Source organism: Platichthys flesus, chromosome 12 (genome assembly GCF_949316205.1).
Source record: "Platichthys flesus chromosome 12, fPlaFle2.1, whole genome shotgun sequence".
Classification (NCBI taxonomy): Eukaryota; Metazoa; Chordata; class Actinopteri; order Pleuronectiformes; family Pleuronectidae; genus Platichthys; species Platichthys flesus.
Window position 1 is genome coordinate 25398952 of NC_084956.1, and position 26439 is coordinate 25425390.

Below are 26439 nucleotides of genomic sequence, written 5' to 3' on the forward strand. Positions count from 1 at the left end.
AGTTGCCACTAAGGATCTCAATTTTGTAAAGACCGAATTGTGGCTGCCATAATTGACATTTGCGTTGTCAGCACTGAAGGCAGAAACATGATCTAGGGATAGACCCAAGTTTTCAAGAGAGCTTTGTATTTTTTCCAGTATTCCCTGTGCAGACTCATCTGGATTTTCAAAGAAATCTATCACCTTGTTGACAACCCCATCCTCTGGCGTGAAAAACTGCACGGCCAAGGGAAACATCTTCCGATTTCCCTTATTCGAGGCATCAGTGTGAAGAGAGAATGGGAGTGGATTTCCACCACTTTTCAATTTTTTGACCACCTCCTCTATAGCCTTTGGAGACAGGACATCTGTGACAATTGCCTCAGCTTTTGTCCTCCCACAGGACATCTTCTTGGCAATGGTGGAGTCATTCAGTGTCCTGAGAGTCAGCTTCATAGCACATTCATCTGAGTTATAGCTCAAACAATGCTTTACAGTGTGGTAGATATGGGCTACCTCTGCAGCAGTCACCTGTAAATTAGAAAAAAGAAGAAATGTTACTGTATATATGTAGAGTTTGTGTAGTATAGCAACTGCCTCTACAGTACAAATTATGCACGTTATATCTATCGCTTTGAACTTGTAAGAAATGTGTAAGGTTGTAAATGTGTATTCATAATTATACACACACATATATACATATATTTATCGTGTTTGAATAATATTATAATATCTTTGTCCATATAATACTGACATCCATACTACCTGCTACTTTCCCATATAAAAAAACAAAAATCGTTCTTACCATATCTGCCTCTGGCGTTGCCTGGTGGACAACAAATTGGTCTGGGGTTCCCCGAGTTTTGTTGTCCCTTATGCTGCGCATGTGCCCACCACTGGAAGCATGTTGTTTGAGATCATTCAGCCCACCATGGGCTACAGAAAAAGTGCGGCAACACACCGGGCAGTGCGCTTTAAAGACGTCGCGCACATTTTCCACCCAGGTGTTAGCTTTCTCCCATTCCTCCCGGTATTTTTGCATCCTTACATTTTTTTTCCGGAGGAGTACGAGTTGAAGCGCTGTTTGAAGCTGGACCACCGCGTAGAGCAGTGTCGGCGTCTGAGTCACGGTCGGCCATGCTGCTCTGTTTACGTCTACTATCTTCTGCGCGAGCAACAGTACCTCCTCGGCCAATGGGATGAGCGTATTCTGTGTCATCGTACAGGTGTGTGAATATGCTGTCAGTTCATTGGTCCCAGGGCAGAACATTGCCTGGGAACACGTTTACCGTAAAACTTCATATAAAGCGCGTTGTTATTCATTTTCCATTGATATTTTACTGACCATTTTTTTAATCTCACAATAATACGGGACAAAGTGCGTCCCGTTTCAGCTCAATACTGGACGGGTGCTTTTGTTTCTAAATACGGGACGATTCCGTTTTTCAAGGGACGGTTGGCAACCCTACCCATAGCTGAACTTCAAATGTTAATACTTAATAACGCTAAATAACTGAGAAATACTCAGAGAGCTTGGAGGACTATAAGACCGCACAAATTTGGTCTTCTGAGAACAATGGCCAATTAGCTGGCAGATAATTGCGGGGCAAAACTGTTATTGTTGCAAATAGTTACAGGATGTTCGTACAGCTCATGGGCTCAGAGATGCTCAGTGTTACTGGGGAAGGTTTTACTTGAAAAGGGAGCACTGTGGCTACAGGAGGACGTTACAGGATCATGACAGTCGCTAAAACATAGTGTAACATCAACGGATGTATATATAAAAGTATAAAAGTATAACAGAGCCAGAAAGTCACAATACTGACTCAGCTGTGAAGGTTTTAGTAATATCCAGCTTAAGTTAAGCTTTCAGTCATAGCAAATGATATGATTTTAAAACCTCTCATTGTATTCAAAATCAATCAAATAAGACTTTATGTTAGAATAAATGCAATAATAGAGCAATATAGTAAATAGAATTAATTAAAAAAAAAATAGAAAACATTTGCCAAACATGTCAAATTAGCTTCAATGTTCTGCACCATGCTACACAAAATAAATACATTATTCAATTTTTTGGAAAATAACATAATTATTCATAAGTATGCAGTGTCATAACTACATCTCTGACGTTTGTAACAAACCGAACTATTTAAAAATCTGTTGAGAATTTAGCAAGTTATGGTTAATTTAAAAGTATGTACCACTACAACACAATGTTATGGGTGGGCGAGCTGCCTTTGGCAAGATGGCCGCCATGTGCGGACGTTCGACTCCGTTGGCCGAGACATCTAGACTTCATAGGAGGCTTCTTCTCACAGTCCAAAGATGTGCAGATTAGGCTCAGGTTGATTAAACCGTTTTCAGACAGGTTGCCTCTTCCAAACATGCAAAACGCAGGAGGGGGTTCTCTGCTTTGACGCATTACAACAGCATCCAATTCTCAGCAGCATTCTGGGGAGGCCTGGTGCAGCAGGCAGAGGCAGAATGCAACATATTATTCCTCTGCAGAGATAAACTGATTTAGTTTAAACCACTTCGACAAATGACCGCAAAGTCTCTTGACTTCTTCGTTGGTGTTTTCTTCATGTGGCACCGATTTTTCATTTTCGTTTATTTTCTTTTTGTTTTTGTTCTTGTTGCATCTGTTGTGGGTTAGAACAACTGCACCACTCGCTCGCGGTGAATCCTAGAGTCTGTTGATTGACTGTAGGTGTGAGTGTAAGACTGAATGTTTATGTGTCTCGGTATATTGGCCCTGTGATTTGCTGACTCCCCCAAGACCCTCCAAAGGTTAGGCTGTCGGTGGACTTTGGATGATGGATGGATGGAAAAACAAGTAGTGGAGGAAAGACAAAGTAGAAGGATGTAATCAAGCTTTGTCCCATTAAACTGCTAAATCAGCCGTTTGATGACAAAATAACTGGGAAGCAGAAGAGGAAGAAAGGCAGAGCACAGCTGCTCAGTTGCCATGAAGAATTGTCACATTGGCAGATTTTTCTGATTGAGGCTAAAATTCCAGTTGTAAAATCTCTGCTGCAGCTGAAAGAAACAACAGGTTAATGGTCGACTGTTTGACTTCAATCATTGTACACTGGTGGAAATCAAACCAGCCGACAGTGGGAGGGAATCTGCTTTTTGGAAGGCACACTGCACAGTTCATGGGTCTATGATGATTGATTTATTTATGTGATGACATAATATCACATGATATGATAGATAATAGAAAACCGCTTCGCTGGCGGCTGGCCAGATAACGTGATCGTGCCGCCCCTTTTTTTTTACGTGTATTATGTGACTGACTGGCTTGTTCGTCAAAGGCGGGCCCAGCACCCCAAAGCCCGCCCATAGCGCCGGGTCTGAATTTGTCTTGTGGTGGAGGAGTGTACTTGATCACAGTAAACATGAAACGATTTCAAAGTGGCAGCGACAAAAGAAAGAAGAAAAGGTAGGAGTAGAAGTTAAGGGAGAAATTACCTAAGCTAACACAGTTTTTCCAATCAAAGAATTTGTCCGTGGAAAATTACATATCTGATAATGTTTCAAGTGATGCTGGGCCAAGTTTAGCTATTGCTAGCAGCAGCAGACACACAGCCACTTCACCACCAACTAGCCCTGCCTGCCTTGCTTCTAAAAACAATGAGCCATCATCTTGTACCACAGCTGCCCATATCCCTGACACTGACACCTGCACTGAGGATGCACAGGATACTGCCATGGTCATCATCCCTGCTCAAGCACAGCTGGATGATAGGGAGAGCAGTGATGTCAGCAATGTGAGTAACCCCAATGATACAGTGATCAGTGAAGACCCAGCATTATGGCGTGAAATAATTACAGATAGTGAGAGAATTGAAATTGTTAGAAGAGGACCAGTACAAATTCGAAACTTTAATTACCCCCAAAACACAGATAACCCGCCAAGGAGATTCAGGATTGAAAACTTTGAAATGAAAATGAAAAATGGGGAAAAAATTACAAGGAAGTGGCTAGTCTACTCGACCAGTGCTGATGCAGTTTATTGTTTTGCATGTCGCATCTTCGGGAAAACCAAAATCTCACTCAGCACCAATGTATTTCGTGCATGGAAACATGTCGGAGAACATCTCAGAACTCATGAGCGCAGCAGGGAGCACATAGATAATATGGATAATTGGCGCCAACTTTTGGCAAGATTGAAACTTAACACCACAATTGAACCAAGAGCTGATAAATAAGGAAATTGCCCAATTGAAAATGGTGCTGAGGAGACTCTTTGCCATTGTATGCCATTTGGCTGAACGGAATTTAGCATTTCGAGGCCACACTGAACACCTGTACCAACCCAGAAATGGGAACTTCCTGGGTCAGGTTGAATTAATGGCCCAATTCGACCCAGTGATGAATGAACACTTGAGGAGAATCCAAAACAAAGAATACAGAGATCATTACCTCAGCAAACAGATACAGAATGAGATAATATCTCTAATTGCAAAAAAGACCACAGATGCTGTTGTATCTCTGATAAAGAGAGCCAAGTACTTTGCTGTCATAATGGACTGTACTCCAGACAACAGCCATACTGAACAGCTTACCCTTGTAATGCGAATTGTTAACTGTGCAGAAAATGTGGGTATTTCCATTGAGGAGCATTTTCTTGGCTTTGTTGATGTCCATGACACAACTGGGAAAGGACTGTACAAATCTTTCACGGACCAACTGACCAAATTTGATCTTGACATCGGTGACTGTCGTGGGCAGGCATACGACAATGGGAGCAACATGCAGAGTAAGCACCAGGGTGTACAGAGGAGAGTGCTAGACACAAACAAGAAGGCCCTGTATGTGCCATGTGGTAGTCATAGTTTAAATTTGGTTATTTGTGATGGGGTACAGTCATCTAGACAGTCTGTGAACTTCTTTGGTGTCCTCCAGAGATTGTACAACTTGTTCAGTTCCTCTGTGAAACGGTGGGAGATTATGCAGGAACATGTAGTGATGATGACTGTCAAAAGTTTGTCTTCAACCAGATGGGAGTGCAGAGTGGACAGTGTAAAAGCTCTCCGGTACCAAATGCCTCAGTTTGTGGCAGCGTTGGAGGCACTCATTGACCATGCCATGTAATTGATGTTTCTTTGTTTAATTGTATTTTATCACAAAAAAGAAAAGCACTTTTATTCATGAATGTGATTTAACAGGGGTAAAAGACAAATATTAACCATATATACTGTTTATATTGCTTGTAATTGGGATAAAGTTAACACCTGTTAAGCATTTTTTACATATATTGTTGTAGCTGTATTGATTGAAAGACTGAATAATGCGGTGGCTCCACCAGACCCACAAACATTGGCCGGGTGACCAAAACATGAACACCACACAAGGGTTAAGCCACACATTTGTCAGTTGTGTCTTAACAGACAGACACACATAAGCACATACTCTCTTGTGGGGGGCTGAGGGCTACAGGCTTGCGTAGTCAGTCACCTGTGAAGGCCGTCATCATTTACCCCTGAACCAGCACGGTGAAATGCGCCTCCTGTGTGGGCAGTCAGGCGGCCGCCTAAGGTGTGTCCCTGACGTACACGCTGCGATGTTAGACTGCGGTTAGAGTCATAAAATTATCAGGTGCACGCTTCAGAAAGTGCAGCATAGTAGAGAAAGAGAAGAAAGAACAATATAGAGGTAAGAAACATCCCGATTGTGGACATCATGAATGGTTATTTTTGTCAACATGACATGATATAGTGTCTGTACAGCTGATTTCAGACTCTTTTTATATTTGTATTATATATTTGTATTATTTTTTATAGCTTACTATTTTGTCTGCCTGTGTGTGCATCTGTATAAAGTCCAAAAGTTCTTGGGGATGCATGACAATTTGCATGTGTATGCTGGGGGGAGCCATTCTGAAATCTCACCTCGGGCGCAAACATTGCCAGGGCCGGCCCTGGGTGGAAGAAATGAGAAAAGAGCTAAGTCATATCTCAAGTTTGCTTTGTGTGTCATGTCCGTGTGTGTGTGTGGTCCAGGTAATACTCATGTTGTGGTGACCTGAATCTGTTTACACAGTTTCATTAAGGGAACAAAAAAGCAAGTTCCCATTATGGAAATCATTACATTTTTAAGGTATAGACACACCCATTTGAATTGTTCATGTTAGGTTATGGTTAAGTTTAAGTTAACATTAGGATTAGAGTTAGGCACTTAGTAACCATTGTTAAGGTTAAAATAAGTGTAAGGGAAATTTATGTAAGTCAATGTAATGTCCAATAAAGTAATGGAGACACAACTGTGTGTGTGTGTGTGTGTGTGTGTGTCTGTGTCTGTCTCTGTGTGTCTCTGTCTGTGTGTGTTTGTGTAGTTGTACTTTGTACTTTTTAAAGACCATTTTGAGCATAAACCATACAGAGTGAGGACATTTTTGCAAAGGGATAACATTTTGTCCGGTCCTCGCGTTTTCAAAGTCTGGTTTGACGGTTAAGACTTGGTGTGAGGGTTAGAATGAGCGTAAGGTGACGCATTTAGTTGTGATAGTGAAGGTGGGTAAGGGGCTAGGGCAGAGGTCTTCAACAGGGGTCTGTGACCCCTAGGGGGTCCGCGGAGGTACTGCAGGGGGGTCGCAAATTTTTTAGTTGATCAGACAATTTTTTATTATTTTCGAACCAATCTTTTTCCCACAAATTGAAATGTCTTTAAATACACATTAACATGCATCCAACATATTGTGAGGCTGATTTGACCCTCTGCCTGACAACATCCATCCGTCCAAGGTTAGATAAGTTGTTTGCTATCCATCAGGGTCCGCCATCTCACTAATGTTGGAGTATGTGTGCCAACCACAGATGGAACAAATGCATTCCCCAAATGTATGAAATGAACATAGTCATGGATTAAATGTATGGATACAATAGCAGTGATGTTACTAATGTTCTTTATTTTAATTCCACCGTAATCGTCAGTGGTTTTACCATCCTGTCCTCAAGCTGGTTTGTCTTACATGTTGTGACATGTACGGTGGCCCTGAAAGCTCAACGAACAGCAACTTAAGAAAACACATGCAAGTTGACAGAACACCTGCAAAGTAAAAAAACATCTTCATCAATTTCACAACACAACACATTACAGCAACGCGCTGCAAATACCGGAACCAGCTTCAAATAGAGAAACGCGCAGCAAATACCGGAACGCGATGCAAATACCGTAACGTGCTGCAAAAAGCCAAACGCGCAGCAAACACCGGAACGCGATGCAAACACCGGAACGTGCTGCAAAATGCCAAACGCGCAGCAAACACCGGAACGCGATGCAAATACCGTAACGTGCTGCAAAAAGCCAAACGCGCAGCAAACACCGGAACGCGATGCAAATACCGTAACGTGCTGCAAAAAGCCAAACGCGCAGCAAACACCGGAACGCGATGCAAACACCGGAACTTGCTGCAAAAAGCCAAACGCGCAGCAAGAAGAGGCCACAACACAACGGAAGTGTTTCCAGGGGACACCTAAAAGTGATGGACATGCCCAGAAGGTGTTACTGCAGGTATTTGGAGTTTCTAAAGCCGGTGTCCGTCTACTACGTGAGAGTTAACTAAACTGTAATTTTCTTTGGTTTATTTTCATAAATAATCACTTTATTACTGCAGATGTATACTGTTAACTGAGCGTTGACGTTTTGCTTATTATTAGACTTTCAATTGAAAAATACAAAATACACACTTAATTGTGAAAAACGCTAGCTTGCTTTAACATTTGTATTACTTTTAGAACTGTCATCAAGTAACGTTTGAAGACAAAAATAAATTATAAATTATTTAATTAATGGTTAAACCAAGAAGTAAGCAAATTAAGATGCAGTTGACAGCGTTAATATTTAAAAATGTAGACAGAACAACAGAATACAATGTAACATGCTAACTTTAACCCATTTATTTTTCAGATAAAAATGTTTTGTCCTTTTTGTGGCTTATTATTGGACTCAATCCAGAGCCCAAGATATTGCCGCTCCTGTGGGCGAGATGTTAGTTTCATCCACGCTTCTACAGCATCAACAAGTGCAGGTGAAGACCATAGTTCATGTAAAATTGTGTCCAAAGGTGACATTATCCTACGAAGCTGCTTGTATATTATCTACTGAACTGCATTGTCATAAGTAATTTGTATTGTTCTCTCTCTCTCTCTCTCTCTCTCTCTCTCTCTCTCTCTCTCTCTCTCTCTCTCTCTCTCTCTCTCTCTCTCTCTCTCAGTGACTGTTGCTGGTACCAGTCAACAAAAGGCATGTGCTAACCAGTTCATGAGCTACAGGGCACAGAAAGAAAACGAGAGAAAGACGTTTTCTAAAGGCCCAAAGAAAGCACCAATAGCAGTCAAGGTTAGTTAATGTTTATGTTTGACATTGTAAAGTTGCATTTTCAACCTTCTTAACCTTTTGTCCTCCATCTTTTATGATTTTTGATCTAGATTTCGGTTGGGGTCATGAACCAGACAAAACATGGCCTCAAGCCGGTAAGAGGGAAAACACTTCCCGTAAATGTGGAACCTCAGTGGACGGCGGAGCAACTTTTGGCGGTTGCAATGAAAAAACTGAAAGATTTCAACCGAGATATGGAAGATGGAGAATATGTCTTGCTATATCCGGATGGCTGTCGAGTTAAAAATATACCAGGGACTGACACACCCTTTACAATCGAAAAATACAAAGAGGCTATTGGAAAGGCGTACCAAAGGCTCACACTTTATATCTGCACCCTTGAGGTCATGAGTAAGTATTGAAATACAGTGTATGCACATGTAAAACAAATCAAAATACTTTTTGTGATTATTGTTTTGAGTTTGTGGGATTCAAGCAACAGTTAAGTAATTAGTAGCCTAAATATTTAACATGTAACTTGAAATAGAGAACGATCTAATGATAACAATCTTCTTCAAGGTCACAGAGATGACTCAGATTCAGAGGACGAGGCGGATGATGAAGTTGTGGTGAGGGTGCCACCCAATATGTCGCCTCTTTCGGACACAGTGGTGGGTACATCTCAGGGATTTATTTGTTCAAGATGTTTGTGCTTACACTGCAGTTGTAACCCATTTAAATATCCTAGACAACAGATGAGGCATATACATTGGTCGTTGATTCGTTGTTATGGCTATGAATAAGTGTAGGGTTTGATATTTACACTCCGCAGCTATGGGAAAGCCTTGAAAGCAGCACACCGGATTTGTAAGTAAAATATCTGCTGACACATTGTTTTGGTCCCTGTACCAGCCATATAAATAATATGTTTCAGAAAGAGTTTCATGTCCTTTACAAAACAGTCACTATTTCTATTAAATCGTTTTGAATTATTTGTACTTTTTAGGAGATCGACAACATCCCAGTCATTCAGTGGACAAGTATGTAATATTCTTTACTATAGTAAACCTGCAATTGTCATTATTTTGATTTTGCTGTGATGTTTGCTCTTATCAATGTTACAGACCAAGAGTGCGTCAAGGCCCCAGCAGATGACCACCTCAGTAGATCAGCCCAGCACTTCAAGTGAATTCTACAAGTCAGTCATAACTTGCATTTTTTTTATTCTGACATGTTCAGTGTGGTAAAAATTATTAGGACAGCAACATAGTTTGTTATTGTTTTATACAATACTAGACACAGACTAGATAAACTGTATTTCACAGTTTATTTCAAAAGGCAATTGTTCTTTTACCTTCCTTCCACAGTACATACACAGATATATATGCACCTGTTGTAATTGAGAGCGGTTCCTCAGATTCTGGGGAAGAGGAGAAGTTCCAAGAGGATCACAGGTACTATCACATATAAGAAGTACTATCAGCACATAGTTGTTTACCTTAAGCCTTCCTTATTTTTCTAACCCTCAGACAAACTATGTATTTTGTCAACTGAATACATTTTGAGTTGCTTTCAGTAGTCATAGGATTTATTAAACAAAGTCAAATCTTAAAGGACCTGTCAAGTTTGTTCTCCCCAGTTGTCCCTCTGCAGAAGAACATGGTCATGTGGAACAACCTATTACTTAGGTCAGATTGTGATGTCAGACTTCAGCTTATCATTTTCGAGTAAAGCCCATAAAAAACTAAAACTAAGTTTTAGTTATATTTTAAATGATCCACACATCTAAGAAGAGACAGTCTTAAAATGTTCTATCCGTTAACTGACTGTTTTCTTATACTACAGTGATGGACTGACAGCTGCAGACGTGGTCCTAAATCTGTCACAGAAACTTGACACAAAGTCCTTTAGCAGATTTAATATAAACCGGGCCAATGTCTGGGATGGTGCCATTAGAGGGTTCAAGCGATCCTCGTATGACCCTAGCTACACTATAATGGTGAAATTCACGGATGATGCTGGGTTGACCGAAGACGCTGTGGACACCGGTGGGCCTACCAGAGAATTTCTTACCCTTTTGATGGACTCCATCAAAACAAGACGAGTATTTTATGGCAAAGACAATGCCAAATACCTGTCATTTGATTGCAAAGGTAATCCTTATTTGTCACGTTTTTATAATGTTGCAAAGTTATTTGTTCTAACATTGAAATATTTGTATTTTTTAGCTGTAGAAGAGGATGAATACTTCCAGATAGGAAGAATGATTGCCGTCTCCTGTGTCAATGGTGGTCCAGGGCCTCGTTGTCTTTCCCCAAACCTCTTCCTCTACCTCATTGGTAAATCTAAGACAATTGAGGCTCCAATTGAGGACATACATGATGAGGAAGTGAAGAAGGCCCTCTTGGAGGTACTTTGTTGGGCTGGGTTAAGCAATTTCAAGAAATCAAGAAACCGACACAAAAGAAGATAAATTGATACCTCCGTGGCTGAAAAATTTGATTGTATTGTAATAGAGAACTACCATGTGGAAAGGGACTCTAAATAAAAAATAGACTTAACTATTTTCAAACCTGTCTTTGAATTAAATGTACACAATTCAGTGTTATTAATATAATGCCTTAAATTTGATTTTAAGAGATATATTCTGCTGTTATGTGTTGATAAAAGGCCTGTAGATAATCCCATCTTCCAATATACTGACATAACGTTCTGACCAGCAGAGAGATATCCAAACAAATCCAGTAGAAACCACTGTTTGATGAGTGCTCCCAGCCTTAAAGGGATAGTTTGGCTTGTTTGAAGTAGGGTTGTATGAGATACTTATTCCTGCTGTAGACAGGGTCAGAACGGATTTTAGCCACCGTTAAAAAATGTTTATCAATGTTGGGCAAGAGTCCCTACAGAACTAACCATGTGTAAGGATCCACACACAATGGGTCGTAAAAGCGGGGCCTTTGAGCCAAGATTAAGCCAGCTAAAGTCTCCCTCTTAGATCCAGCATGGAGATTGTATCTTCTGGTGTTAACTTAATCCCTGGGGTCTCCCCAGAAACCCCTGCTCTGCTCCTGGCCCCTCCCACTCTCCTTTGACCTCTGACACTCAATTGGCTAAAAGCCAGCATCATCCCATGACCAGCACCTCAAGGAGGCAGAACCTCTCAGGTAGAATAAAACCACTGAGACATCAATGCTCGCTGCCATTTTTTTACCCTGCTATGAAGACATCATGAGGCCCCTTCGGGGCCTCCCAGCTGTTTTAGTTGCTAAAGGGGGTAACCTTAACTTTAGTTTATCAGCCATTTTTTACCCTGCTATGAAGACATCATGAGGCCCCTTCGGGGCCTCCCAGCTGTTTTAGTTGCTAAAGGGGGTAACCTTAACTTTAGTTTATCAGCCATTTTTACCCTGCTCTGAAGACATCATGAGGCCCCTTCGGGGCCTCCCAGCTGTTTTAGTTGCTAAAGGGGGTAACCTTAACTTCTAGTTTATCAGCCATTTTTTCCCTGCTCTGAAGACGTCAACAGACCCCTCCGGGTCTTTCCAGATGATTTAGTTGCTAAAGGGGGCAACCAGAGTTATTTTCTTTCATTTCTTTCATTGTCTTTTATCTCAGTCGACGTTTTTATTTTCAAAAGGACTTTGCTGTTTTAACTTGAAAAGACCAAACAGGAAATTGCACGCGGAACAATCTCAGACTGTTTCACTTTCCCCACGGACTTTACTTTCTTTTCCCAACAATCTACAAACGGCTTCCACAGCCGTCCCCTGCAGAAGCGCGAGATTCATTCCGCTGAGGAGCACGACCTCCACATCCCTGAAGAAGGACGATGTTCATCCCGTTGAGGAGCAAGACGAATCTACTCCTATTCGGCCCGGCCGACGCCGCTGCGACAGAGGAACCAGCGCAACAGAGCTTGAGCGGCCACGATTATTCACTGGACTTCCGAAATATCCGCGCGACACGCGCATGCAACACCGTGAAGGTCACAGTAAGAGGCTTTATTGTCTGGGCAGATGTTAATCTAATACGTAGCGTATTGTTTTAATACTTGAATGTATTTGTTTTGTATGAGACCGCAGAGTCTCTAGTGTTTTAGCGGCGATTCGCCACTTCCGGTTTCCGGTTACGGCCTTGTGCCATAGTTTTTAAGCGCCGTGAGCAGCGTCTCCAGCTCATTGTGACCGTTTGAACAACGTTGAAGATACTTTACCGGTCAAACCTCAGCACACAACGCCACTTGGGTGCTGAGTGGTAAAGTAAATGTAACTTGTCTCTGACGGTGCTTTTAGAGAGCTTTGCTCTCTCCTTGTATTCTCTCTCTCTCTCTCTCCTTCTAAACCGACCTATACACACATCCGATCTGTATTTAGAATACAGTTCATGTATCATAGTTAAATCTATATTCAGAGAGGCTGGACACATCTGGAAGCCATGCGGCCGAACGCCAAAGCAGAGACAAAGAATTCTCTTTGTCTGAAAATCCCTTTGTGTAATTCATGTGACCACCAGTGTGAGCTCCGGCCACATGGTGTCATTAACATAGACTCCATTTTGAAGAACGCAAGTTAAACCACCATTTTGAGTCTATTATTGCCACGCCTCCTCTCTCACTCTCCTCCCATTCTGGCTCTAAATTCATAACGGCTCTGCCATCTTGTTTTGTAGTCAATTCGCCATTTTGAGAGTTTTTAGGCCTTGGTTCCACGAATCATGATCGGCCGCCATCTTAGATGTGACGTGACTTCGTCATCGCCACGCCCCCCTTCTTTTTCTCTCTCTCTCTCTCTCTCTCTCTCTCTCTCACACACACAGACACAGACACAGAGACACATTGATAGACACAGACAGATACACACACACAGATACACATAGATGAATACATGTGTTTTCTAAATTGTGATAAGCGGCTGCTGTTGTTATCTTTGAAATATGGGAGTTTGTTAAAATGATGAATCATTAAATAACACTAACTGTATTTCACATGCACCCACATAGACACACACACAGAGAGACACTTTGACACAGACACACACGCATACCATGACAGACATACATAGGTAGACCGCCGGTTTTACATGTACTTTCTGACTTGTGATAAGTGCTGCTGCTGTGTTTATCTTTGAAATATCGGAGTTTGTTAAAATGATGAAACATTAAATAACACTAACTTTATTTCCCCTTTTTAATAAATGCTTTTGTAATTAAAGTATCTGCAGTCTGTGATTATTTGTGCATATGTATGTGATTGCAGCTGGATTATGATTGCCTGTGCTCGAACTTAGAAGCCTTCACTGTTAATTAAATAATTATTAATATTAAATATTGAGATTATTGATTTGACATTTATCATTATGAGACTGATATTTAAAGATTGAATTGTTGGTCCCTGTAACCAGGGTGGTGCCCCGCGACAATAAGCAATGATTACAGATTTGTATTATTCTTAATTGATAATTTTATTGTTTTCATTAATTATTTTAACTATTATTAATGGATAACCGTATCATTTCTAATTAAATGTGTTACTGTTCTTAATTAATAGCTTTATCATTTTTGATTATTTTTAATAAATAATTGTTAATTTAATAATCATATTTCATGATTATTAATAATAAGCCAACGTCAATTCTACTCCTACTATTGCACAACATAAATGGTGCCCCGTGTGAGGGCGGAACGCTGCACCTAAATAACATAAATGGTGCAGCCCGTGTGAGGGAATCTAACTCCAGCTGTATCATAATACTGTGTACAATAATCCAGATTCATTTTCCCCAGAAATAAAAACATTTTTTTTTTTTTTGAAAAATTCATTTTTTTCCCCTCTCATTTTGAATTGATCATGATTCGTTGTTAAAGAAGAAAGAAATTTTCGAAATTTCTTCTTTGCAAAGTTTTATTTTTAATACATTTGAACCTTTAGCAAACCGGTATACCAGTGCCTGGTGTATCCATGGTTGGCTGCAGATTGCAAGCGGTGTTTGTGTTCTCGATGCACAATAATCATAAATAATTTTAAGAAAAAAGAAAGATAATTTTGGAAATTAATTTCTCTTAGAAAGTTTTTTTAATCCCGTTGCACCTGTCCCAAGCAGGTATACTAGTGCCTTGTGTATACGTGATTGGTTGCTTATAGCATATCAGTGGTTGTGTCATTTCAATGCACAATAATTATGATTAATTTTTGAAGAGAGAAACAGGTTTAGAACTCATTTCTTTTTGAATTTTCTTCATTCTTAATTCCCTTTGCTAAACAGACTTTTGTGAAATTATGGTTGGTTGCTAACTGCGTTTCAGTAGTTAGTTATTTTTATAGGAGATTTTCTGCATGTTTTTTTTAAATTTTAAGGAAACAAACTAGATTTGAGAGACTTGTTTTGTTGAGATTTGTTGGTTAACCAACTAGGTCTTAAGGATTGAGCTATCCTTCAGTGACACTATATAGACACAGGGTGAAGCGCACCTCTGCATCTTGTTGTGTAGTTTTAATTAAGTGTTTTACCCACTTTTTCTAAGCAGGCGTGAGCAGTCCACCAGGTGCCTTTTCGCACTCAGAAGATGAGTAGCATGTAACACCATGTGGCAACTGCTCCCTCAGGACCAGACGTCCTATAAGAGACTGTAGCAGTCTGATAAATTTTTCTAATGATGCGGTGAGTGAGTTGAGTGAGTATGATTTAAGTACCTGCGATCATAAGATTAAAGAACTGTCCATTCACCTGATCAACCCCACTGGCCCGCATCCAAAAATACCCCATGCTCTGGGTCAACTGACACTCCTCTACCAGCAGAGAGCCGAGCTGCAGGCCCAAGAACATGCGAAGGAGCTCCAGGCCATGCAAGCAGCATGTCGAGCGGAGCAGGAGAAAAACTCCCACCTGCGGCATATCATCGAGACCCGCACAGAACAGGACCAGGCGGTGCAGGAGCACGAAACTCTGCACGCGAAGGTCAAAGGTCAGCAGAAAGGGGGGCACAGTCAGACAGAGCTGCCCCCCCCTCGAGCTGATATCCCTGATGACAGGGCCAGGAGCTGACGTAATTTCCGGTGGAGCCAGCGGAACAGAGACACTGGGAGAAAAGCTGCGAGCACAGCTACGCAACCCTCATGCAGAGGAAGCTTTGCTCTGGAGAGCCAGACACACCCAGCAGTCGACCGCTCCAACCCCCTCGACACAAAAGGGGGGGGGGCTGGACTCAACCCCTAGATGTGCAGTGACCTGGGACCGCTATGAGGCACTCCAAATGCCTTTCCAGCGGACACACAGCATCCACTCCAGCCAGAAGGAACACGTCCTGCATGGAGCCATGCTGATCCACACCACAACGACGGAAGGAATCCGTCCTGGAGGGCTGAAGGAGATTCCCAGTCTGCCACTCAGGCAGGGGCGCACCATGACTCACGGTCGCGTCCTGGATGGTCCTCCACTCCCGGTGCAAGAGATGGTGGCCACAAAGATGAACACTGTGGCACACACGAGTCAGAAGACCCTGATGACTCAGCACCCCCTCAAAGAGAGGAAATCTGCACCCGGCAGCTAGAGCCCCTTAAAAAAAAAGACATTTATCGCTTCGACCCAGACAACCGAGGGTTCAACGAAGACGACACCGTGGTTCTGGCAGTTCAAATCCAACTAAATGTGGACCCGGCGCTGGAAGATGACAACTTTCCCCACGCCAAGATGAACCCCAGCAAAGAGAACCAGGAACAGCGACCCTTCCAGCAGGGCGCCCCACAAAACCAAGGGGGTGAGGATTTCAACCAGCCCCACAAACAGTTTCGACCTCAGCACCTGAATCCCTCTCAACAGAGAAGCAGGGGCTGGAACAGACGGAAACCCTATCAGTACCAGGAGTATAGATGTGGTGACCGAAATCCAACACATGGGATGCATCCTGGGACAGAGGAGTAAATACGGAGATGTGTGGATGAAGCAATGAGAAGACATTGTGCCACGTGTTCCTCCAGGCTCCACTGAGAGACCAGACACTGAACCCCGTTGGCGAAACAAGGAGCAGACGCCCTCCTTCTCCACTCCCAAAGATGACTTCAATGACGGGGAAGGACCAAGGCGCTGCCAGAAACCCCCTCTCACCTCCACATCTGAAAAGGGGGGGAAGAAATCCCAATTTTAAAACAAAAACCGCTCAAACCACTCACTCCATCAGTAGCTGCATGCTTTAGACCCTCTGTCAGTAAATTGTATAACATAGTTCAGGTAGTGAACCTCCTTAGACCTCGTTGAGGATTTTGAAGTCGTTACCACTACGGTTGTGCAGCCCTCACGGGTACACTTGGCAATTCAGTCTTGGCAGTGAAATTCCAATATCTGTAGATCTGAAAACCTAGAAATAGGATTTATCATAAATTCACAGATTAGCGAACAACAGAACGTGACTTGCCGTTCTAAATGCTTTGGTTTGACAGGATAACACATGTTTACCTCAAAACACCAGCACCTACTCAAACATTTTCTTCTGTTTGTGTTTCCACTTTTCTTTCATTTCACTCTTCACCGAAATTCATTTGGTATTTTAACAATAACTGCTGATAAGCATTATGTGAAATTGAAAATGTGTGCCGTGTTTTAGAATATATGTTAGTTAGCCTGTCTGCCCAGACAATTACCTCTCTCTGTTTAGACTCATGCCTCGAAGACATTTATGCCTCTCTGCCTCATAATGAACTAACTTTCAATGCTTCAACTCCACTCAAGGATTACCTCTCATGGATTATCGCTGGACTCTCGACCATAGTTTGCCCTGGAGACCGGGGTCACAGCCCACTCTCCAGACCAAAAGGGGGACTGTTGGGCAAGAGTCCCTACAGAACTAACCATGTGTAAGGATCCACACACAATGGGTCGTAAAAGCGGGGCCTTTGAGCCAAGATTAAGCCAGCTAAAGTCTCCCTCTTAGATCCAGCATGGAGATTGTATCTTCTGGTGTTAACTTAATCCCTGGGGTCTCCCCAGAAACCCCTGCTCTGCTCCTGGCCCCTCCCACTCTCCTTTGACCTCTGACACTCAATTGGCTAAAAGCCAGCATCATCCCATGACCAGCACCTCAAGGAGGCAGAACCTCTCAGGTAGAATAAAACCACTGAGACATCAATGCTCGCTGCCATTTTTTACCCTGCTATGAAGACATCATGAGGCCCCTTCGGGGCCTCCCAGCTGTTTTAGTTGCTAAAGGGGGTAACCTTAACTTTAGTTTATCAGCCATTTTTTACCCTGCTATGAAGACATCATGAGGCCCCTTCGGGGCCTCCCAGCTGTTTTAGTTGCTAAAGGGGGTAACCTTAACTTTAGTTTATCAGCCATTTTTACCCTGCTCTGAAGACATCATGAGGCCCCTTCGGGGCCTCCCAGCTGTTTTAGTTGCTAAAGGGGGTAACCTTAACTTCTAGTTTATCAGCCATTTTTTCCCTGCTCTGAAGACGTCAACAGACCCCTCCGGGTCTTTCCAGATGATTTAGTTGCTAAAGGGGGCAACCAGAGTTATTTTCTTTCATTTCTTTCATTGTCTTTTATCTCAGTCGACGTTTTTATTTTCAAAAGGACTTTGCTGTTTTAACTTGAAAAGACCAAACAGGAAATTGCACGCGGAACAATCTCAGACTGTTTCACTTTCCCCACGGACTTTACTTTCTTTTCCCAACAATCTACAAACGGCTTCCACAGCCGTCCCCTGCAGAAGCGCGAGATTCATTCCGCTGAGGAGCACGACCTCCACATCCCTGAAGAAGGACGATGTTCATCCCGTTGAGGAGCAAGACGAATCTACTCCTATTCGGCCCGGCCGACGCCGCTGCGACAGAGGAACCAGCGCAACAGAGCTTGAGCGGCCACGATTATTCACTGGACTTCCGAAATATCCGCGCGACACGCGCATGCAACACCGTGAAGGTCACAGTAAGAGGCTTTATTGTCTGGGCAGATGTTAATCTAATACGTAGCGTATTGTTTTAATACTTGAATGTATTTGTTTTGTATGAGACCGCAGAGTCTCTAGTGTTTTAGCGGCGATTCGCCACTTCCGGTTTCCGGTTACGGCCTTGTGCCATAGTTTTTAAGCGCCGTGAGCAGCGTCTCCAGCTCATTGTGACCGTTTGAACAACGTTGAAGATACTTTACCGGTCAAACCTCAGCACACAACGCCACTTGGGTGCTGAGTGGTAAAGTAAATGTAACTTGTCTCTGACGGTGCTTTTAGAGAGCTTTGCTCTCTCCTTGTATTCTCTCTCTCTCTCTCTCCTTCTAAACCGACCTATACACACATCCGATCTGTATTTAGAATACAGTTCATGTATCATAGTTAAATCTATATTCAGAGAGGCTGGACACATCTGGAAGCCATGCGGCCGAACGCCAAAGCAGAGACAAAGAATTCTCTTTGTGTGAAAATCCCTTTGTGTAATTCATGTGACCACCAGTGTGAGCTCCGGCCACATGGTGTCATTAACATAGACTCCATTTTGAAGAACGCAAGTTAAACCACCATTTTGAGTCTATTATTGCCACGCCTCCTCTCTCACTCTCCTCCCATTCTGGCTCTAAATTCATAACGGCTCTGCCATCTTGTTTTGTAGTCAATTCGCCATTTTGAGAGTTTTTAGGCCTTGGTTCCACGAATCATGATCGGCCGCCATCTTAGATGTGACGTGACTTCGTCATCGCCACGCCCCCCTTCTTTTTCTCTCTCTCTCTCTCTCTCTCTCTCTCTCACACACACAGACACAGACACAGAGACACATTGATAGACACAGACAGATACACACACACAGATACACATAGATGAATACATGTGTTTTCTAAATTGTGATAAGCGGCTGCTGTTGTTATCTTTGAAATATGGGAGTTTGTTAAAATGATGAATCATTAAATAACACTAACTGTATTTCACATGCACCCACATAGACACACACACAGAGAGACACTTTGACACAGACACACACGCATACCATGACAGACATACATAGGTAGACCGCCGGTTTTACATGTACTTTCTGACTTGTGATAAGTGCTGCTGCTGTGTTTATCTTTGAAATATCGGAGTTTGTTAAAATGATGAAACATTAAATAACACTAACTTTATTTCCCCTTTTTAATAAATGCTTTTGTAATTAAAGTATCTGCAGTCTGTGATTATTTGTGCATATGTATGTGATTGCAGCTGGATTATGATTGCCTGTGCTCGAACTTAGAAGCCTTCACTGTTAATTAAATAATTATTAATATTAAATATTGAGATTATTGATTTGACATTTATCATTATGAGACTGATATTTAAAGATTGAATTGTTGGTCCCTGTAACCAGGGTGGTGCCCCGCGACAATAAGCAATGATTACAGATTTGTATTATTCTTAATTGATAATTTTATTGTTTTCATTAATTATTTTAACTATTATTAATGGATAACCGTATCATTTCTAATTAAATGTGTTACTGTTCTTAATTAATAGCTTTATCATTTTTGATTATTTTTAATAAATAATTGTTAATTTAATAATCATATTTCATGATTATTAATAATAAGCCAACGTCAATTCTACTCCTACTATTGCACAACATCAATTTAAGTGAACGCTTTATTTAGAATATTTTCACGGGTTTACTTTGTTGTCAGAGATCCTTTTTCTGACTGGGAACTGAAGCCGTTGTTAGGTGGTTTGTTAACTGCTCTATGTTTTTCACTAGATAAAGAGCACTACATCACTGAGGGAACTTCGGGGTCTCACAGAAAAGCACTCAAGTATGCTTCAGACAGCAGGCTGTTTTCGATTTATGAGGACTCTGGAGGATCAGAAAAAAGTCGTCGAGGATTACATTCAGTGGTATTTCATCTATCGTAACCATCATTCCATCCAGAGGTATAACATATTCGGTCTATTCTGTGGAAGAAATTCCTTGTACATTGTACTTGGCAAATAAATAAATATTTCTGTATGTGTTGTAGGTTCAAGGAAGGACTAGCGACGCTGGATTTTGTAAACGCACTGGAACAGCATCCTTCATTGTTCTTCTCATTCATGTGCTACACGGAGACAAAACTGACTGCTGATGCTTTGGAAAACATCTTTCAGGTGGAGTTCAGTCCACCTGGTAGCACCAGGTATCAGGAAGAGGCCAGAGTACTGGGCTACTGGCGAGATTATCTGCTCTACGTTGAAGGTATTGACTTCAAAATTATAAGACCTGCAGAATCATCAATGCATTAAACAGTGAGATATAAAACTTTAACTGCAGCAATCGTTTTCTGCCACAATCTATTCTTAAAACAACAAATGCCTAACAAATTCCTCCCCCCTTCCCTGCCAGAAAAACAGGCGAGCCCATTTTTGGAGGATGTCCTGATGTTTGGGACCGGGTTGAGGGAAGTTCCTCCTGCAACTATTCAGCCACAGCCACAGATACTTTTTCAAAAGACCTCACGCTTTCCTGTCGCAAATGTATGTTCTAATACAATTAAGATTCCGATCTTACAAAGCTATGAAGACTTTCAAGAAGCCATGGATTTTGGCATACAAAATGCCCCTGGATTTGGGCTTCTTTAAAGCTCAAACCAATTGCTGATCACTGGGATCACACGGAATGTCCAGCAAGTACTTATTTAAAGCCCAAAACCTGGTTCACCAAAGTTAATGTTAAAGTATTATATGCAAATGCTGCAAATGTGCCACTTATTTTCTGACCATTTTAGGAATGCAGACATGTTCATATCAGTCTGAGTTTTTAGCCTGCAATTTGTTAGTTAAAGTTTCAAGCTATTTTATCAAAACGAGGCACATTCAGTTTAAACATTTTGATTGTACTGTTACACTGTTCAACATCTTGAAGCTGTTTTATTTTTTACATGTTACAGTTTTCATTAAAGACCACAGGGTTTTCCATGTGTGGTATATTCATTGTGTTGACAAAATCTAATATTTACAAAAGAAACTGATGTAACAGAACAAATAAATGAACAAATACACAAGGCTGTTGGATGTTAGTTATTTTTACAATAATTTATTTACATAACACGTATGTCTACCAGTCAAATTATGTTGCAGAACCAGGAGCTGAAGATTCTAAAGTCCAGACATATTCTTGAGTGATATGTAATTCACAACAGCAGTTGTCCAGTTGACTGGTAGAGCAAGCCCACTCTGTCTCTCCAAGTCTGCAAAATGACTTTGGAGATCAACATCACCACACAGACTGCGCGGAGCTGGCAGTAGGTCATCAAACTGGTGTAGGGCTTCCTGGGACACTGGGAATCCACATTCCCTTCCGTCAAACCTAAGGCCAGTCAGAAATCAAAAAGCTTTAAGTCAAGTCATTATAAATTGATCATTTAACCCCCCAAAAGGTAGGCAAAAATGCAAAATAAGAATTATAATTCAAACTAAGTCTGTTTTTCAGCGGTCATAAAATGTAAAAAAAAATTCTGTTGACAGAAATGAGCCACAAGTTAATTTATAGTTTGACAGAAGCTCTTTCAGACAAATAAAGTCATTATATTAGCTTCTAGCACAAGCACTTTTTTTTATTTATAAGATAAATTCACCTTTTTGCTTTGTACATTTTAAATGTAGGTTTGGTGTGGAAGGGTAATTTTTAGTTTTTGTGTAACAGTATCTGAGTTCCCTTTGGAAAGAATGAAATAGTTTTCATACTTTGGAATTTGTCATTTGATGAATTTGTCATATTGGGCCAGTATACCAAAGGTGTAAGCAAAGTCTAAGTGCAGGACCCTGTAGAAGTTGCAGAGCATCTCACTATACACTTGATCTGCTTCAGGCATCACACATATTGTGTTCAAATTAACACAAGTGAAAATGCAATCATATATTTATAAAACATGGTCACATAGCACATACTGTTAATACAAACCTGTCAGGCAGGTGGTACATGGCTTCTGGTTTACCCGATGGACAACGAGATTGACGAACAGGTCGGATGGTGTGGTTGTTCCAAAGTTGTCTGTACTCATCAAGCTCTTTCTGCAAGACGGCCAGGAAGACATACCGTATGAGGCACTTGTGCTCATGGCTGCCGTTGAAAAGGTGCCTCTCTCTCAGGTCACTGAAGACATCAATCCAGAACTGAGTCCTAATGGTGGAATGACAGTCTTTGAAGTGTTATTCTTTTATAATGTAGATTGTGGACACAGCTGAAAACCTCTGGCATGTGAAAACACATAAAACACAGAACTGACTACATAGCAGCATTACATACAGTGCTGTGAAAAAGTATTTGCCCCCGTTCTGATTTTTATTTTTTTTGCATTTTTGTCACACTTAAATGATTCAGATCATCAGACAAACCAGATTAAATACAAAATGCAGTTTTTAAATGATGATTTCATTTATTAAGTGAAAAAGTCTATCCAAACCTACTTGGCCCTCTGTGAAAAAGTAATTGCCCCCTAAACCTAATAACTGGTTGTGCCCCCCTTGGCGGCAACAACTGCAATCAGATGTTTGTGATAACTGCCAATGAGTCTTTCACATCGCTATGGAGGAATTTTGGACCACTCTTCTTTGCAGAATTCTTTTAATTCAGCAACATTGGATGGTTTTCGAGCATAAATGGCTTGTTTAAGTTCATGCCACAGCATCTCAAGCCGATTTAAGTCCGGACTTTGACTACGCGACTCCAAAACATTCATTTTGTTTTTTTTGAGCCATTCAGAGGTGGACATGCTGGTGCGCTTGAACATGATGTCACAAACTGATGGCCGGACATTCTCCTTCACACTAACGCCATCATGTTTGACTGTTGTTATGATGTTGTTTTTATGAAATGCTGTTTTAGTTTTACGCCAGACTGAACAGTACCCAACTCTTCCAAAAAGTTTTGGGGATCATCAATAGGTTTTTTGGCAAATGTATCATGAACACTGACCGTAACTGAGGCAAGTGAGGCCTGCAGTTCCTTAGATGTTGTTCTGGGGTCTTTTATGACCTCCTGGAGGTGTCGTCGATGTGCTCTTGGAGTAATTTTAGTAGGCTGGCCACTCCTGGTAAGGTTCACCACCGTTCCAAGTCTTCTCCATATGTGGATAATGTCTCTCACCGTGGTTCACTGAAGTCCCAAAGCCTTAGAAATGGCTGTGTAACTTTCCAGACTGATACATGTCAATTACTTTGTTTCTCATCTGTTTTTGTATTTACTCTGGTTATCTTTGTCTAATATTAAAATTTGTTTGATTATCTGAAACATTTAAGTGTGACAAATATGCAAAAAAATAAGACACCCAGAAGGGGACAAATACTTTTTCACAGCACTGTACATGTTCTTGGAATTGACCTTAAAAGTCTTGTACCTTTGCTTTCTGAAGAAAGACCACCAACTCTCGATTCGTTGGTTTGCCGTTGAGGTGCCATACATGTGACTGAGGGATCCTGCAAAGTCATCTGTATGCTGAGATCTTAATGCACAATGCATTGCTGCCATAGTGCCATTTTCAGTTCCACAGTCTGTGCGAAGGCGGGCTGGGAGTTGTCCAAACTCAGATACACACTGCATATAATACTGTGCTATGATCCCTGGATCGTTATTAGTGCTGCCACTCATGAGCCACATTACTTTCCTTGAGAAGCCATCAATGCAGCCACTGATGGCAATACCAAAGGGTTTCAATTTATCATACCCATCAGCATGCCACACTTGGTTTGGTCCCTCTGTGAAGTATCCTCTTCTGACAAACCTGCGCCTAGAGCGAAGTTGAACTCCAGATGGATCCAGTCTGGCAATGGTTTGCCTAACATCATCTCTTTTAACTGTCAGGTGATACTTCTGTTGCAATGTCTGCCACATGGCTCTGTAACCTACAGCTGACCAGAGCCTCTCAGTTCCTGTGCAACAGTTGCCTGCACAGTGGCAATGGGAGTATAATTTGTCCTCCTAGTTAGGCCTGCTTCCTTTAGCCTCCTCTTTAAAGTGCTGAGATTCATAAAAATGTTGTGCTTTTTCCAAGAAAATCTAGGATCACCTCGTATGTGTGACCGTCTGAGAAATATTTTTGGATGAGGCCTGTCTCCGTGACTTCATCCAATATGGGTCCTGGACCAGAAGGGAAAATAGAACAGGGTCATTAGGAATGCAGGGATGCAGAGACAAAACTAATAAGAAAAACACAAATGTATCAGTAGCAAGAAAGAATAAAACAGGTGAACTGTTTGATGCACACATATAGTATACAGTATTTAGTCAATCAATCAATCAAATTTTATTTGTATAGCTCATATTCAAAAATCACAACAGCCACGGCCATTGGGCGGCCGTGGCTGAGGGGTAGAGTGGTCGTCCTCCAACCTGAAGGTCGACAGTTAGATCCCCAGTCTGACCTATCTGCATGCTGAGGTGTCCTTGGGCGGTGTGTGAATGGGTGAATGTAAAACTGTACTGTTAAGCTTTTGAGTGGTCATCAAGACTAGAGAAGAGCTATATAATTTCAAAACCAGTTACCATAGGGCTTTACAAGGTGCGACAACCTCTGCCCTTAACCCTAAACAAGCATAAGGAAAAACTACAAAAAAACTTTTCACAGAGAGTCACATGTGAGGGATCCCTCTCCCAGGATGGACAGAAGTGCTAATAGTCTGCTCAATGTTTGCGCAACTTTAACATGGATTGGCATTTAACATTACTAGCATCAAAGTCTCACTGACAATGATAACCTCATCTTCAATATTACCTTCTCTACCAATGGTGTAAACATACCACTATTGTTTTGTATTTAAGCATATTAAGCTTATATGTCAGAACACAGAAACCTAGATGCATACTTTTATCACCTGTGTGGGTTTACCAATGGTGTAAAGAGCATTTAACCACAGGCCCTTTTCACAGCAGCCATTTTAACATGTCATTGCAGGGCAAACACATATGTACTTAATAACATTCATTATTGCCCTGTTCCATTTAGGTTGGCCTGGGAAACACTCTTAATTAACCTTTTACCTAAAAGAGGAAGGTTTAACATACAAGAAGAATAATTCCTACACAGGCATTACTTACAAAAGTAAGTCTACATCATTCATTAACACAGTACTACATCATGCACAAAGAAGACATTTAAACTCAAATACTAGTGAAGAGCTTACCATCTTCTGCAAAAGGTGACAAAAACTCAATGTTGCTGCCACAGGAGCCACAAAAACGTCCACTACGTCCAACAAATTGGTTTCCACAATATGGACAATACATTGCCTGGAGAAAATGAAGAATGTGAATGCTAAGTGCTGTAAATTATTCTTAAACAGGGGCTGTCTTTTTAGCGCTGTTTCTTCAGGTTAACAGGAAAAGACGGCATGTTTCGAGCTCATACAATTGAGGAGGCATTCCTCCGAAAGACATGCTACTTGAGAACGTCTCGGGGGTTAACAGTATACAGTAATAAAGTGATTATTTATGAAAATAAACCAAAAAAACTTACAGTTTAGTTAACGTTCACGTAGTAGACGGACACCGGCTTTAGAAACTCCATACAGCTGCAGCAACAACATCCGGGCGTGTCCATCACTTTTAGGTGTCCCCTGGAAACACTTCCGTTGTGTTGTGGCCTCTTCTTGCTGCGCGTTTGGCTTTTTGCATCGCGTTCCGGTGTTTGCTGCGCGTTTGGCTTTTTGCAGCACGTTACGGTATTTGCATCGCGTTCCGGTGTTTGCTGCGCGTTTGGCTTTTTGCAGCACGTTACGGTATTTGCATCGCGTTCCGGTATTTGCTGCGCGTTTCTCTATTTGCAGCTCGTTCCGGTATTTGCAGCGCTTTTCTCTTTTTGCAGCGCGTTGCTGTAATGTGTTGTGTTGTGTTGTGAAATTGATGAAGATGTTTTTTTACTTTGCAGGTGTTCTGTCAACTTGCATGTGTTTTCTTAAGTTGCTGTTCGTTGAGCTTTCAGGGCCACCGTAGACATGAGATCAACGAAGACCCCTGACCAGATCTTGCTTTCAGGAATAACAAATTCAAGGAGAGGCTTTGGTTAGTTATGTCAAACACATCCAGATGTTTTGAAACCATTTTGAAAAAGTCTACATTGTTGGACCTAAGTTGGCTGCTAGTACATGAGTTGTATTCATTTGAAGCCTTGCTTGCCATTTTCTTATCCCTTCTTTTTTGTTTCTTTGGTATAATGA

At 41.5% G+C, this 26439-nt stretch overlaps 1 protein-coding gene and 2 long non-coding RNA genes across 3 annotated transcripts; 2 read left to right on the plus strand and 1 right to left on the minus strand.

Annotated features, from left to right (window-relative positions):
* The first annotated feature begins 7794 nt into the window (after positions 1-7794).
* On the plus strand, positions 7795-8589 carry LOC133966680 (uncharacterized). The gene is made up of 3 exons (XR_009923971.1): positions 7795-8017; positions 8204-8328; positions 8418-8589. It is a non-coding gene; the product is annotated as an uncharacterized LOC133966680 (long non-coding RNA).
* Positions 8590-9152: 563 nt separating this feature from the next.
* Positions 9153-9829, plus strand: LOC133966697 (uncharacterized). Its single transcript, XR_009923972.1, has 3 exons — positions 9153-9347; positions 9432-9505; positions 9675-9829. It is a non-coding gene; the product is annotated as an uncharacterized LOC133966697 (long non-coding RNA).
* An 11473-nt stretch (positions 9830-21302) lies between these two features.
* Positions 21303-25971, minus strand: LOC133966652 (uncharacterized). The gene is made up of 5 exons (XM_062401657.1): positions 25740-25971; positions 25408-25513; positions 23625-24364; positions 22190-22408; positions 21303-21595 (listed from the first exon to the last, which is right to left on the minus strand). Exons 3-5 carry the CDS (start codon positions 24116-24118, stop codon positions 21385-21387), a joined length of 924 nt encoding a protein of 307 aa, XP_062257641.1. The 5' UTR covers positions 24119-24364; positions 25408-25513; positions 25740-25971; the 3' UTR covers positions 21303-21384.
* Positions 25972-26439: the final 468 nt, after the last annotated feature.